This window comes from Heteronotia binoei, chromosome 9, assembly GCF_032191835.1.
Source record: "Heteronotia binoei isolate CCM8104 ecotype False Entrance Well chromosome 9, APGP_CSIRO_Hbin_v1, whole genome shotgun sequence".
In the NCBI taxonomy this organism is placed as follows: Eukaryota; Metazoa; Chordata; class Lepidosauria; order Squamata; family Gekkonidae; genus Heteronotia; species Heteronotia binoei.
This window is the reverse complement of record NC_083231.1, coordinates 28599011-28615666: the sequence shown is the minus strand read 5'-3', so window position 1 is coordinate 28615666 and position 16656 is coordinate 28599011. Positions and strand designations below refer to the sequence as shown.

Below are 16656 nucleotides of genomic sequence, written 5' to 3'. Positions count from 1 at the left end.
TACTAAACCCATCTTCTACTATATTTTAATGTGTTTTTTTCGAATGGCAAACTAGAATGACGTATATATTTATGTTACATGTTAAAAGGTAAATTAGTTGGGCAGGAAAAACTTCTGGGAAAGAAATGCCTTCTTTTTGACCTAGGTTTATTAGCAATAGAATAATTAACAGGCATTCTTGCATTCTGACATGTTACCGTTTTATGGTTTCCCACGCTAATGCAACCCAGTCAGTCCTCAGTCAGTTTTCTGAATTTGCTAATTTTACTATTCTGCTATTGGATTTTAACTTTGTACCACTTGGCATTCCAAACCCCATCAGCTATATGTCGCTGTGCTTACTGTACCTCATTCCTCGTCTGAAGAAGTGTGCATGCACACGAAAGCTTACGTTCTGAGTAAAACTAAGTTGGTCTTAAAGTTGCAATCGACTCCTATTTTGTTCTATAGCAAGGTATATTTTTCATGTCTCGTTTTCAAATTTAGCAGACTGCCTGGCTAATGAGATTTTGAAAAACAGAGATTAAAGTATTTCAGCTGCTTTTTATTCATACCAGTGTGGGGAGGAGGGTGCAAAACGCACTGAGGAAAACAACGCAAAAATATGAGCAGACATCCTGCATGTAAACAAATTTTCAGATAAAAAAAAAATCAGTGTGACCTTGGAATGGTCCCAAAAGCACCATCTGCAAGGCCCAGAGTTGACCGCATGCTCTTGAGACTGGCTTCACATTGGCAAGGGGAGGGGGGGCTGCCAACAGAAAAGCACTTTAGAGGCAGAAGCTCTGTTGCTACCCATGGATTAGCTGGGAAAGGCATGTTTCTCCAGGGACCCCAGAGAGAGATTACCCAGGAAATATTTGCTCAAGAGGGTATGATTTATCTAGCACTGCACTGCTATAGAACTCCTTTCTCTGTGCACACATGAATTGCTAATTATGTATTCTAAACACTGCCATTAACAACAGAAGACCTGTCAATTAATAGTGGAATTGTGTACAACAAGCTTAGGAGTAGCCTTATTGGGAGTTTTTCCTATGCGCATCAATTAAAAAATACGCAACTGCAAAGTTCTAAGCCACCAATGATTCAGAGCCAGTTCAACTACTGGATCAGGGACGTGGCTGCCGTTCTCACATGGATGGGGCTCCATACTGCTACTACTGTGTTGCATCCAAATCCCTTGGCTGGATCCTTCTGGCTCTGGTTTAGTACCTCCGTACCTCTCAGTGTCAGTCTCTCATCTGTTGCTGGCTGAACAGCTGCAAGAGAACAGGCTGCTGGGACTACTGAAGAAACCCACTGAGAAATCCAGTCTTGCAACAGAAAATCCGACCCTTACAGGTTATGGAGCTGATGTAGGGTTCTGGGAAACACTAATCTTGACTCTGGGACACCTGAGTCCACTTGTGGAAAGGGCAGGATATAAATCCAATAAAACAATTTTTTTTTAAAAAAAAAATAGTGTGTTTAGCTTTCTATGTCCACTTCCGTTCAAGAATCCTGCCTTTATTTCTGTCTGACCTGCTTCTATGCCTGGTTATCTGTTTAGAAGAGCCAAAATCAAGGAGAGCAAACAGCTTCTTGGCATTCTGATCTTGGCTTGGTTACTTGGAGCTCTTAAGGCAAAATGGTTAGCTAGGGAACTCAGATTCCATATTTGAGCCTAGCTATGGTTCATAAATGCTGGAAAAAGAGTCTTGTGCCTGTGGTGTGTGAACATCTGGACTAGTGTCTCATGCAGTCAGCAATGCAAACAAACACTCCTGGACTCAAAAGGCAGCAGCACCAAGGCTATCATTGCAACTTGACCTGCAGTTTCTCCCTGAGGCCCTCAAGATCTCTCCCAATTCTTCACATACTAGACCACCCTGTAAGGAATTTCTTCCTCACCCCTGAATACATTGACTCCTTCCTTTCAGGTCTTGGCCTGTGAGATCTAATGTGTATTCCTTCTACACAGTGGCTTGATACAGACAGCCTATTTGGGCTGACACAGGAACTCCCCACACATTTAAATGGCTGGGGAGCACCCAGGAAGAGCCTCCCATGCACTTGAGTGGTTTGAACACTCCTCCATGAGCAAACACAGTCCGTCCCTCTTTTGGCAGCGGGCTGCGTGCTATCTGACCGCCCCGGGGCACCTCACTGTGCTAGCTTTTTTTTTTTCTGAGCAGGGAGGCTGCTGCCCCAAGCTGCCCATCTGTACCCAGCCAGTGACTGTTATAGGCGTGTTCAGCCCAGGAGAAGAGTAGAGGTGCTTTGCCATTGTGTGCCTCTGCATAACTACCCTAGTATTCCTTGGTGAAATTTAAAAAGCAGCAATACGAATGAATGAATGAGGAAACACTAACACAAGAATCATGAGACAGTCAGGACAAAGCAAAGAGAATCAAAGCAGGAGATTAATTAGGATAACGCAGGGAAGACAAACTGAAACCTAGAACCAAAGAAGGCTGAAGTGTCTGCTTAGCTGCTCCAGGCTTAGGATGACGATGTTAATTGAAATGAGTCATGGGAAGTATGGTAAGAAGTCATGCGGGTGGAATGCACTAGGGCCTGTCAATCAGAGGAGAAAATGGTGGTTGATGCAATTTCATGTAGGCTGCTGCTTAGGAGTGCGTGTGGTAGAAAGCAAAAGACTCCACCAAGGCACCCATTTGAGACTTGCCAAGGCTCCTGCTCTAGATAACGACACTTCTCGGGGGAACCGTTTTGTCACAACTAATGAAGTATACATGCCTAGTGCAATCCTGTGAGCTTTCCCCCCCCCCCATTGTTCTTTCGAGTACATTAGTTAAGACTGATGGTGTATAATGAACTCACCGCTTTGCCTTGAAAAATCCAATTAGCTTGCAGAGTGCTATCTACATCCCTGATTGTACACATAACTTTAAATTCTTCACCTTTTTTGAGAATCTGGTTTCCTTTGGATAAGGTGATGTCTGGAAGGGATTTGTGAACTGGAAAACAATTTAGATGTGCATTATTTTTCATTATGCGCAGGGTCTCCAAGGGGGGGAGGGGAAATGAAGAGGGAATCAACAGTTATTAACCTCCCCAAAAAATCAGACCTCCTAGAGGTATTTTAAATCTTTGCAACATATTAGTTTTGTCGTTTGATGCCATGTACATTTCTTTGATTAAAAGCACAAAAACACTTATTGGCACTGCTTAACATACACAAGTAAGCAGGCACAATATTTAATTGGGCGACAATGGAAGTACAAGCAGGAAACTCATTCCATGACAATGATCGTAAGGTTATGACCCATGGTATGGACATTCTGTTATGGGAGCTGGACATACTATTAGCAAAAATAATTACCTAATTATTTTACTCTTGTTAATATGCAAACTTACACAACATTGCAGTAATACTAGTTGCCTATGCCACAGGGAGTGGCGTTGGGGGGGGAGGGATGGTGACAGAACTCCAATGCAACAACAGTGGCAGTTCTTAAGACTTTGCTACATGTACTGCTCCAGATGAAGGTGTGTTACCTGCTCTCACAACAAGAGAAATTATTTCTGTCGTTTTCTCAACTCCATTTTGCAACGCCGCACACTGGTAACAGCCATGAAATGACCTTTGCACGTTTTTTATTGTTATTCCTTTTTTAAGATCCGGAATTATCACCATATTTTCAGGTACAGGTTTTCCTTCACATGTCTTCAAAGTGAAGTTTAAAACATCTGGATCAGTCACTGCACAAGGGATGAGAGCATCATCGTCTTCATTTGCAAAGGTGAAACTCTCAAAAAGGAACAGGTTCTGTGGCTCTGTAAGGAAAACAGAAAAGATTTTCTTTAAGGTTTTTATATTTATGTCTCCATATTCACATTAGTGTCTGGAAAAAAGGAACAAGAAGCAGCAGTGAAGAATCCTTTAACCTGTTTCACAGGCTAGAACGACTTTTTTTATCTGTCCCCAATCTGCTCCCTCTCTCTTTCTGCTTTCATCCAACCCGGTCCTGCAAACTGTGTTAAGGAATCCATTTGGTTTTTCTGTACATTTTCTATCTCTTCCCCCACACAGACAAGTTTAAATGAAGCAAACTAGGAATACCCTTGAGTTCACTGTTGTGATTTCCTAAGAGTTCCCAAAAGCCCTCTATGATGACATAGCCCCATTCCCTCTCTCAGATGCAGGACATTCCCTCTATTTTTTCCTTCCTTTCTGGCTGAGCAGTCCCTTTATCTATTTTGTTCTTTTCTGAAGATCTATGGCTGTCCCTCATTGTCACTTAATTGTATTCTGCTGCTGGCTCAGTGCAGGAACTAGAAGAGACATGATCACCTCTAACTTCTGAATATTGCACACGAGGCTTTAGAACATTCAAAAATAATATCTTTTAGTCAATACAGAGAAGGGATTAAATAAGGGATAAAATGTCTGAGGTAGGTCAATAAGAACTCTGAGGTAACTTAATATTTTCACAAACTATAGTTCATATGTTTCCAGCAATTGAGAGTTTTAAACTTTTCACAAAGTCCTAGAATCTCTGAGATGAGAGGTTTCTGTTTCAGTGTTTCCTAAACACACCACTATACTTTCTTGAGTTTAACTGACTTCAGATTTCAGAAGCAGGGATACACTACTGAGCACCAATATTCCTTCTCTGAGCAAACCAGGGACCACTCCACTTTTTAGAGCTATCTCCCTTTCAACTGGGCAGGGAATCTCCTCTCTCTTTTGGAAGATCTATCCCTTTTCCTGGGCTGAATGGGGGTCTTCAATCTACCCCTTCTTGCCAACATTCCCAGTCCTCAGTCAGTATGCAACTGTTTTCAGTCAGAGCTAAATTCTTCTCAGTCAGTGTTAACCTTTCCACAGTCAGGGCTAAACTCAAAATGATTTATTTTCAGCAGTCAGTTCCCAAGTCTTTCTGCTCTTTACACATCTTTATTATTGTTATTGTTAGATCTATATTCAGATCTACATAATCATTCAGATCTATATAATCTCTTAGAGAATACTCCTGTTAGGGGTTGGATTTTGGATCTCTGCAACACTATAATTCCATGAGCTATTTGTGAAAATATGGATTTAGCTCAATACAACAGAGAAAATGCGCTATTCACCCACTGGTGTCAATTTTTACAACACTACTGAGAGGTCTTTTTGTTTTTAAATTGAGGCAATTAAGAGCTCAGCACAAAACAATTCATCAATTTTTAATCATCATTATAATCCTCTGTCTGATTGAAAACTAGGAGGAAAAGATTTTTTTGTGACTCCCAACAAAATATTATATACTCGATTTCAAGCATACCATGGATATTTGTACCTTGAAAAAAGTGTGGAAGAAATCTGTGAGTGGACTAGCAAATGGCTTACCAGTTGGATAGACTCTAGGCCTCAATGAGTCTTCCTACAGATCATCCTGTAATGTTCTCTATGCTGAAAACCAAAGTGAAGCAATGGGTGGAGTATTGAACAGGATATGGGAGGCTCAGGATGAAGCTCTATCCTGCCATGGAAGTTTGATGGGTGATATTGAGCCAGTCACACACACACACAGCCTTACCTACCTCCCAAAACTATTGTTGTGAGTATAAAATGGAGGCGAGGAGAACAATACTGCAAGATGATCTGGGGCCCCAGTGGGCAGAAAAGTGAGATATAAATAGCTAATTAAATAAATACAACTTTTCTCTCTTGCAGTCTTCTGGGGTTTTTAACTTTTCTCCCTGATGCCGTTCTGTGATCATATCTCATGCTACAGGGAAGTTCCAGAGGGCAGCTGTATTGGTCTACAGTAGAATCATTATATTCCAGAATGAGAGACAAACAAAAGTTTCAGGGTATAAACTTCTAACAGTCAACGCTCCCTTCATCAGACATGAATGAGAATGGAGATCTCAAAGTCTTTTTATCTCAGTAAGGGGGTGAGAGAATGTCATTCTGACAACATGTAGAAAATGCCATACTGGAAACACAATAACCAGACCTGACCCAACCAGTCATACCATCTCAGGTTCATTCATTTGTTCATCTTTCAACATTATAAATGCCCTCAAATGTCAGCAATGTTCTTCTGCTCTCTATATTGAACAATCAGGTCAGTTCCTATGCAGAAAAAAGAATATAACATCCAATATTAAAAAACACAGCACTCAAAAACCAGTGGGACAACTTTTTAATCTTCTAGGTCTTTCCATTGCTGGCAGTCCTCAAACAAACAAAAAATTCAAAGGGAATTACAATGTGAGATTGCTGAACTTGAACTTGAGTTAATTCACAAGTTCAGAAAATGGACATCCCCCTCCGAGGCTGAACAAGAATACACAATTCCTATCTCACCACAGATGCTAATTTTGGGCCAAGCACTCTCCCTCTGTTCTAATCAAGCTGATTACGATATGGATTGTACCTCTGCATCCTTTACAAGCATTCTTTGCAACACCCTTCCTACCTTCTGATTGGGATAAAAAGACTCACAGATCTCCATTCCTACTCATGCCTGAAGAGAGGAGCCTTGTCTTTTGAAAGTTGATACCTCCAAACCCTAGTTGGTCTCTAAGGTGCTACTGGATTTAAATGTAAAGGTCACAGGATGTTCATGTTACTCTTGCAAACAAGTCAGTTATCTGGGCCCAGGGTTAAGTCAAAGGAACAGCCTGTCCAATGCAACTAAACTCAGTGCTCCCAGTCCCAGGGACAGATAGATGATTGCTTCAGGGAAATAAGAATATAACTGCATATTGCACGCTGTTTAATTGAGAAATTTTAATGTATTTAATTATCTACTGCATCATATTTGTGTTTGTAACCCACCCTGAGCCTGCCTTGGTGGGATGGCTGGGACAGAAATCCCATAAATAAACAAACAAACATTTTTTCCATGAAGCCCCCCAGATATCCTCAGATCAATTCCCCATTGTACCCTAAGAGGACCATTGACTACAATGGTCCCCATAGGGTATAATGGAACTAGAAAAAAATCCAGGATTTTCAAAATATCCCACTCCAAATACCGTACCAGTATTAGGATTAGGGAATATCAGAAAATACCAATATTTTGGGGGTTTAATATACCCAAACTCTAAAAATATTGATTTTTTTTTTTTTGCACACTTCTAGTGCCAATTGCTTACAACACTGATTTATAAAGGACACTATCAGAAGGGAATGATGGCATTTTTTTATTAAGAGATTAAAGTTGTTATTCAATGAATACAGAACCTGACACTAAAGGAAATACTAGAAGCGTATATTTCCTCTCCAGGAAACCAATGAGGCATTTTTAGTTTAGGCAAATAGCTAAAAAAAGGTTTTCTTTTTTAAAAAAATACAAGTACATAAATGACATTACTTCGCTTACACTTCCAAGTCCACCCTACTGAGTGTAACAGGGAAAGAACATCATCAAAAATTTGTCACTTTGTTCAACTTTCTTTTGTTTGCTGAAATTTAAGTATGAAATGCAGCCTTCAGAATCAGATTTGCATATTAACTCACTGCAAGTCATAATTTCCCTCCATCTTTTTTCCAAAGAGGATTCTTTTGGAATGTGTTATGTGATCATTTGTTTAATCCTCTTTAACAAAACAGAACTTTAATAGAAGTTTTTAATTGGTAACACAGGCTTACTGGAGCTGTTTCAGTCCTTAAAATTCTATCTTCAAAATTCTATTAACACACTACACTTTAATCCACACCCATGAATGCATTCTAATGAGAACATACAGTTTATGGAAAAGCACTATTCTCCAATGGCAAAAAGTAAACCCACAGCATATCCATACATGGCAAAGCTGTCCCCACCACAAATGACAAAGTCATCTTAGGAGACCCTTTATTGTGACATTATGTATGATACCTGCAATTAAAAAGGAATCTCTGGATCAGGGCATTTCTCTAGAACAGGGGTCCCCAACCACTGGGCCATAGACCAGAACTGGTCCGTGGCCTGCTAGCAACCAGGCCACGGAGTGAGGCAGAGCAGCCCTGGACTAAAGAAGCGGCATGGCCTTGCTTGAAGTGAGGTCACACCACCTCTTTCATCTCCCTGGGCCCCGGGCCAGCAGAAGGGGCAGCACTGCTGTGACCTTAGCCTACACCTCATTTATAGACCTCCACCGATCAGCTTATCGGCGGGGGTCTTTAAATGGGAGAGGGAGGTAAAAACAGCCCCAGACTCCCCCCCCATTTAAAGACCCCCAGGAGAAAGGAATGTGGCAGGGGGGCAGCCTGGGGTGGCAAAACCTCCAGTGCTGCCGCACCCCCTGGTCCGTGGAAAAATTGTCTTCCACAAAATTGGTCTCTGGTGCCAAAAAGGTTGGCGGCCACTGCTCTAAAATAATCTCAGTAAGGTTTTGCCGCCCCAGGCTGCCCCCCTGAGGGTTCCTCTTCCCACAATTCTTGAAGGCAGGAAATTTACTGCACTTTCCATCTCCAATGGGGAAGAGCCCACCCTCAGTCTGGACTTCCACAACTGGTAACAGTCCACCATGTGTGCCAAACAGACAACAAGGCTTACGGAACCCAATGAAACAAACTATACAGGTAAAAGATAAACTGTTAGACCACTGAAAGAACAATGAACATGGAGATTGGAACAGACTCTCCAATTAAGGTGGGTCCAGAATGTCTTTCTCACCTTTGAGAAGAAGGAACCTTCATGGTAAGTCCAATGTTCTATTCTCACTTGAGGGGAGGAGGACACTCTGATATGCTTGGGATATTACAAAGATCATCTGATCCAGACAGGGAAAAGTGATTGCCAAGCAAAGAGATAACAGTTGGACGAGACCATTTGCTTTAGGATGCTCTGCCCAAATGCTGCATCAGCCGTAGTGATAAGAGTCCATTGTGTAATGCCTAATAAATGCTGAAACCGAGGCCCAGGTAGTGACAGCCATGTAGCCTTGGTGGGGCACATAGGGTCACATGCCCCACAATTCATGGCTCATGCCCCAGTGAGTCCAAGCCTCTTGGACAGATAGGGGGGGGGGAGTCATTTTACTTCTGCAGCCAGCTGCAGATGCAGGAAGAAAACTCATCAAGTTTGAGCCCAGTCAGAGAGGTGGGGGGGGGAGGACTTCTTCTTCTCTCTCCCCTGCCCTCCAGCTTTCCCAACTGTCCCACCATTCAACATTTCCCAGCTATGACCCTGAGTAGTGGCCTTGCAGATGTCTGCAATGGGTGCATTTGTGCTGAACACTGCTGATGTAGAAGCACTTCTTGTTGAATGCACTGTTATTCCCTCTGGGACTTGAAGGCCCTGAGATTCAATTGTCAAGGAGATGCAGTCCTTTAGACACCTGCTTAGTGTAGCCTTAGAAACTCTTTCACCCTTGACTGCTGGATGAAAAGCCACAAAAAGGGAACCTGACTTCTGATATGAGAATTGCTCTGTAAAGGTCAATCGAGTGCCAATTCTTCTCCCTATAAAGATGGCTTCGGGCAGAAGGATGGCAAATATGTCTCCGGTGAGCTGTGAAAAGGCGTGTTGATCTTGGGAATGAAAGTGGGAATCTCTGCACAGAACTGCCATGTCCTTATGGAAGATGCATAAGCCCTTTCTCCCCCCATCAAAAAAATATTTTTTTGTTTTATTCAAATAGCAAGACTTAAAATAAAAAATGATCATTCGTTCAACACTGCAAGCCAAAGTAACAGTAAGCAAACATAGATCACATACTCATCAAACAAATCAAGTAGTCGGTCAGCGAAATACAATTTTAAAACAATACAGTAATAGAGAATGCATGCAGGAGAGCAAGTCCTTTCTGATGAAAAGACCTGTCTTGCTGATGTAACAGCTACCAGGAAAAGTACCTTCAGGGTAAGGAACTATAATAATGTAAACTAGCAGATACGCTAGGATCATAAAGTCTATTGATTTCACAGAGAAAACCTGTTTCATGGTCTGAACTACCTTCTCTGCTCTATCTAGTGGAAGAAACACTTTTTTTCTGGATTGAATCTATCACTAAATCTAACCATGTGATGACCTGGACAGGTGTTAGCTGGCTCTTCTGGAGGTTGATTAGGAAGCTGTGCCCAGAGAGGCACTGGATAGTGTCTTGAATGTTCCTGAGTCCCTGCTCTTGTGAAGACTTCCTTAAAAGGAAGTCATCAAGATAAGGATGGATATGAATTCCTTTGAGATGCATGCTTGCAACAAGTGAGATGATCAGTTTTGTGAATATCCGGGGTGCTGATGTCAACCCATAGAAGTGTTTTCAACTGAAGTTGAATCTCAGATACTGCCTCTCCCACGGAGTTATGAGCACATAAAGTTATGCCTTGGTCGAATGGACGAAAGTCATTAAGTTTTCCAGCTGCAGGGCTTCCACAATGGTCTTCAAGGTCTCCATTTTGAAATTCCTGTACCTCACAAACCTGTTCAGGAATCTGAGGTCAAGGACAGCCCTCCAGTCCCCATTTTTGGAACTATGAAAAAACAGAATGGATGCCTGAGAACCTTTGCGGTGATGGCACCAGTTCGATAGCTGTGATCTCCACCAGATGTCCTGTGTAAACTGTCTTTTGATGGAGCAATGAGGAACTGGTGCGCTCAGGAATCTGTCGTGAGGTGGGGTGAGAAATTCTATTGAATAGCCATGGGTTACAGTTTCTTGTACCCATTTGTCGGTGGCTGATGGAATTTTTGAAGCTGTCCCTCCATCAGAACTAGTCTAATGTCACATTTGTTGTTGCTGCTGTTTTCCTCCATTACTGGAAGCTGGTGCTTGGGCTGAACCGTAGTATTGACCTGTGGTTCAAAAGTTAGGCTTGGATTTGGTCCACAACTGCCACTTGGAGTCTGATCTAAATTGTGGAAGCATCCTGTAAGAACAAAAGGACTGTGAAGCATAATTTTTCTGCACTCTGTCCTCCCTTTTATAGATGAATGGCATGATCTTCTTCTTGTTCTTGGTAATTAATATGCCCTCTAGGCTCTCCCCAAATAGCTTGCCACCAAGGAAAGGCCAAGATGCCACATGAACAGGAGCCCACATTCCAGGAGTTGAGCCAGAGATGCCTTCTGGCTACCACTGTGGAACCCTTGCAGAGAACTTGATCATGTCCAGGCTAGCCTCAGACATTAAGGCTGCTGCGCTCTCCAATTTGTATATGTAACATGTATTCTTGGGACAATTTACTAAGCCACATGTATGAGACTCTTGCCATTGAAGAAGAGGCAGCAAAAGCTTTAATGGAGAAGGCTGAAGGTGTGCTCCTTTTCTTCCCGGAGATGCAAACTGCAATTAATTTCCTGCCTCTACGAACTGTTGGAAGAGGAACCCAAACAGATCAGAGTGCCTTCCTCCCTTTGAGGGAAATTGGAAGAGGTACTTCGAACACAACCACCAAGTGAATGGAGCTTTATGGATCAGTTCAGCTCCTTAACAGTTGACTGTTAAGAGAACAGTTCAGCTCCTTAACAGTTGACTTAACAGAGAATACGTGACTGATTATCAGAACACATGGCAGAAAAGGCAACCTCTGAACAGCCATACAAGTGAGCCGAAATGGAATGCCAGAAATCACAGCAGTCAAGCCAAAATAGACCAATATTATTTGGTAGGCTTAAGTCTGCTACACATGTGCAATGTTCATTACGATAACACAGACATGTGAATGAAGCACCACAAAAGACCTTCCCATACTATACAGTGCCAAAACAAAACTTTCCTGTGGGGACAATTCATTCAGCGGGCAATAGTTTACTGTTGAGAAGTCATGAGAAATCAAGCGTACTTTGTCCAAAAGAGTTACCAGCAAAAGAATATGGACGTTCTGGCAAAATATACAATTCACTTCTATTAGTGCTTCCAAAATCCCTTTATGATAGAAGGTCCATTGAACACCCATCTTTGTTGCCAGAGGACCCATTAAAAACCCATCCATTTTATTCCATGTACCTCTCAAGGGAGGTTCTGTTCTCATGTGGGAATCTTTCCTATCTACTCAGGGAGCCCAGCAATAGGAACACTCACATCTCAGAGGGGTTTCTTCAGAGCCATGCTGCCTGACACCAGTCCCAAAGGTAATGTTTCAAAAGAAAGGCACAAGGAGCCCAACTCTATCTGGAAGCTTTATCCTCTGATTCAGAATTCTGCTTCTAAGCTTAGATATGCAGTGGCAGGCTAAGGTTACCCAGGTTCAATAATGAAAGGTGCTCAGGGGCACTTCTGACTTTATGGTTAATTCTTAAACACTGGAACTCAGCCCTATCATTCAAAACAGGTTTCAGGCTTCATTTAAGACCTTGCTCAAACTACCACCCCTCATGAAGAACAATTGCAGATTTATCAGAGACACAGAGCAGCTTACAATCTCCTATATCTTCTCCCCCCACAACAGATACCCTGTGAGGTAGGTGGGGCTGAGAGGGCTCTCACAGCAGCTACCCTTTCGAAGACAACTCCTGCAATAGCTATAGCTAACCCAAGGCCATTCCAGAGCTGCAAATGGAGGAGTGGGGAATCAAACCCAGTTCTCCCAAATAAGAGTCCACACACTTAACCACTACACCAAACTGGCTCTCTAGGTTGAGGATGTCAGAGCCTTCAAGCTCACTGAGCAGTTGTTTCGAACATGCATATTGTGAACATTATTTATTTATAGTCCACCTGAGACACAAGGTGGGTTACACAGTCAAATACAAATCAACATTATGGGAAATCCAATAAACAAAGCAATATGATTTGGATTTCAGAAATTCAAAAACAAGCAGAAATTTGAAAATGAAGCCAAGACAAAAGCTAAAGTATAAACATAACATATTAAACAATGAAGAAATTACATTGTAGGATCATACTAACAACAGACAGCAAGTACTATACACAGTACTATAGTCCACAGCCATTCTACCTTTACCAAAACAACTTTCAGAAACATTTTGTTCTAGCACAGCCCTAACTACCTGTATATCTAAAAAGCCATCTTGAAAAATTCAGTTTTGCATAGTATGAAGAAAGCAAGTAGGTTGAGAGCCTTCTTCACCTCATAAGCCAGGCCATTCCATAAGGTGAGGGCTACAACAAAGAAAAGCACATGTATGGGCAGTAGTTGATTATGTCCATTTTCAGGATCGCCTGCAGTAGGTCCTGGTCCAATGAGTGAAACTGTTGTGGTGGAGCATAGGGGGAAGAGGTGGATCCACAGATTTGAGAGGCTTTGTATGTGATTGTCAGTAACTTGAACTGAGCTCAGATGGGCAGCCATGTTGGTCTGAAGCAACAGAACAAAATTGGAGTCCAGTAGCACCTTTAAGACCAACAAACTTTTATTCAGAATGTAACCTTTTGTATGCATGCACACTTTATCAGACAACGGGATGGGATGCAGTGAGCAGAGCTACATATAGCTGGTGGGCAGCAGTTAAGAATGCTAAGCGGTACAAAGTTAGAATCCAATGGCAAAATAGTGAAATTAACAAATTGAAAGAACCCATGGAATGACTGCAGGATGGGAATAATATACTTGCTCCACTGAGCTTCTGATAATAACCAAGTTGCAGCATTCTGCACCACCAGGAGCCTCCAAACTCATTGTGAGGGGAGACCTATGTCGACTCCCTTATAGTAGTCTAGTCTCAATGTTAACATAGCAGGGAACCAAGAGGCCAGTTCAAGTGCCTCATGGTAGGGGGCTAGAGTGGGTTGGAAGAAAGCATTTTTTGCCACTGCTTTGATTTGTTTCTCCATCAATGCTGAATCCAGTATAATCCCTAATTTTAACTGAGTTAGCAAGGTCAGCTAAACCCCATCAAAAGTGAGATGCATAGTGTCGAAGATTTCTTTCTTTCCAACCAGAACGTGTCTGGGTTCAGTTTTAGTTTGGGCCATTTAACCACAGCTGTGCAGAGCAGATACCTGGTGACAGAGAGTGCTTGCACTTAGACCCTGAGAGACTCCATCCCGTACAACCAGGAGATTTGGATAGAAAGATATAGAGTTGGGGAGTCATCAATATTGATGGTATCCAAGACTACATAGAGGTTGAACAATGTGGGAGATAAGAGTGCACCATGTAGAATCCCACAACAAAACTCCCACACTGAAAATAGTTGGTCTCCAGTCCTTTTGAGTCAGGTTCAAGAGGTACAATGTAAACCAGTCCAAGGCACATTGCCTGATATCTTCTGCTTTCAAATGCCTCAACTGGATAGCACAATCTACTGTATCAAAGGCTGCATGAGGAAGAATTGATTTTGTCTACATTCAGACAGAGATAATCAATTAACAGCACAATCCTAAGACCACTTTCATGGGAGTATACACCACTGAATAGACCTTAGGATTGCTCTCCAAGGCAGCAATCCTGGGCTATCTATTTCCCACAGCCCAGCCTGAAACTAAACTGAAAATGGTCCAGAGTACATGAGTTATCCAAGTGGACTCAGACCACTATTGCTCTCTCAATCATTTTCCCCAGGAACGTTAGATTAAGGAATGGGTGATAATTGGCTACATAACTTTGTGCACAGGTGGGTTGTTTTTATGTAGAGGATGGATAATCACTTCTAAGGGATCATGAGTTAGCAACTGATTTATGGTAAGCATCAAGGGATTATTAATGTAGTTCTTACATGATTTCAGAAGCCTGGAAGGGCAATGATTCAGTGCACAAGTGGTAGCCTTCACAGATCCCAATATCCTGTCTATGACCACCATGGTAGCTGGGTCAAAGTGGTCCACAGTAGACCAGACCAAGTATTAGAAATTTCTCCTGCCTGATCTATGTTACGGATGGCATCCAGTTCAGACTGTTTTTGTATTAGTTGATCAACAAAAAAGCTTAGTGAAGGTATCAAAGCTGTTCCCTGAGACAATGGCTCAGAATTAGGAGTAACAGGTGTTGAGATACCTATAACAACTGGGATGGCCATGACCTAGCTGATGCAATGGTTGCAGGGAAATAATTTTTCTTTGCCACTTATTATCACCAGATAGGTCTTCTAGTATATTCTATGGCTCACTATGTCTGACTCAGTATGAATTTTCCACCAGTGTCTTTCTACATGTCTTCCAGACCTCTTTAGGTCACTGAGCTACAAGGAAAACCACAGGGCTTGCTTCTGATCCAAGGGAGGGAGAGTGAAACAAAGGAACAGTTTTGTTGACAGCTTCAAGAAGCTTCACTTTTCAAGCTCCCTCAGCAAATTGTGTGTTGGGAATTTTAAAATCTGCCACAGCATTTTCAAACCCAGAAGGATCCATGGGTCTCTGTGGGTGGACCATTTTAACTGGGTACTCCTTTGCACGGTGTCAGCACCAAATTCATCCTTGCCTTGAGCAGACAGTGGTCAGACCATGGCTCAAGCCAAATCTCCAGCCAGTTGTGCTGGGTTGATGGGGAACCACCCAACCAGGTGGAGTTAGGAAAGACACCTAATCACAGATAAGTCATGCAAGCAAAGTCAATTTTCTCCTTCTGTAGCATCCCAGAGAGGCAGGCAGTTTTGTGTACATTATATGCTGTAATGTACAGGTTATACATTATGGGTGGAATGCAGCCAGCTTTTTCACTTATCTCACCTAATACCATTCCTAAAACAGAGGAGACCTTAACTACGGAATAAATTACCAGCCTGGGCTGAAGGAACTCCTGTACATGTTTTTGCCTGTACATGTTTCTGGTTATGAGAGCCTTTTGCTATCACTACGGTGATGCTGCCCTTTCACCGCTTGAATCTATCTATTCTTTGGAATTTTCCTTTATGATTCTTAAAGACATGGGCAGGTCAAGATTAGCCTTTTTCTATCCTATCTCTTGTCTAGTGGACCAGTCTTAATGTGTTACATTTTCCAGCAGATTAGTATATTTCTCTCAGAACTGGACTTTCAAGAATTGTTCCAATGTGAAGACTTGCCCAATGATGATCCACTTTAAAAGCCACCCAAAATTTGCTGCTCCACAAACCTCTCTTCTGCTTGTATAGTTTTTTTAAAAAAAGAATCAAAGGGATGAAATGTTTCTGAGAGTGCTGTCAACAGGGGTTGCTTGAAAATGTCGCCACCTTCAATCAAACCTTCATTAATCTAAAGCGATTGCTCAAGAAATTATGTATGTGCATTACTCTTGGATACACGTATATTTCACCACACTGATAGTGACATTAAACGGTGCACTCCTCAGTCAACATATGTATCCTGTGATGCCCACCAAGATGGTGGGCTACAGCTGATACCTGAAGAGTTACTCTTTATGCTGACATAATACGTTGCTCAATGTTCAAAAAAGTTTTACATAATTAGGAAGTACAAACCACACCCTCAAGCCACCCTACATTTAGAGAATGCCCTCTGAAAGTAAGAAGGGGAGAAAACAAAAGTTTACCTTTAACAAAAACATAAATGGAGCTGTTCAAGCCCTCTCTGTTTTTGCATGTGTATGTTCCTGTGTCTCTGGCTCTTGCCTTAGATATGAATAGCTCCTTTTTTCCTGAACTCTTTGGCAATCCCGATGGGTCCGTGTTCTGAAAATCCCATGTCACCGGGCCATCGTCATTACACAACAACTTTAATTCTTCCCCACTATTCACAACCAAAGTTGATATCGCGGGATTAATAGAAGGTTTTGTGGCACCTGCCAAAAATAAAATTTGGTGGTTAGTGTGTGTTCATCTCCTTTTGTACTAGTAAATACTTAAAATGTATTTACTTAAAATATTTTTATGCACCCACCCTTCT

The 16656-nt window shown here is 42.0% G+C and overlaps 1 protein-coding gene across 2 annotated transcripts in view; it reads right to left on the bottom strand.

Moving 5' to 3' along the window:
- KIT (KIT proto-oncogene, receptor tyrosine kinase) overlaps positions 1-16656 on the bottom strand; it is a 104111-nt gene that overhangs the window by 51886 nt on the left and 35569 nt on the right. Inside the window, exons 2-4 of one of the 2 annotated variants that reach the window (XM_060246353.1) lie at positions 16304-16552; positions 3505-3783; positions 2827-2963 (exon numbers count right to left, since the gene is read on the bottom strand). In XM_060246353.1, the coding sequence (XP_060102336.1) occupies positions 2827-2963; positions 3505-3783; positions 16304-16552 (665 nt within the window). The remainder of the gene's footprint in view (positions 1-2826; positions 2964-3504; positions 3784-16303; positions 16553-16656) is intronic. The other variant, XM_060246354.1, reaches the window with a different exon arrangement.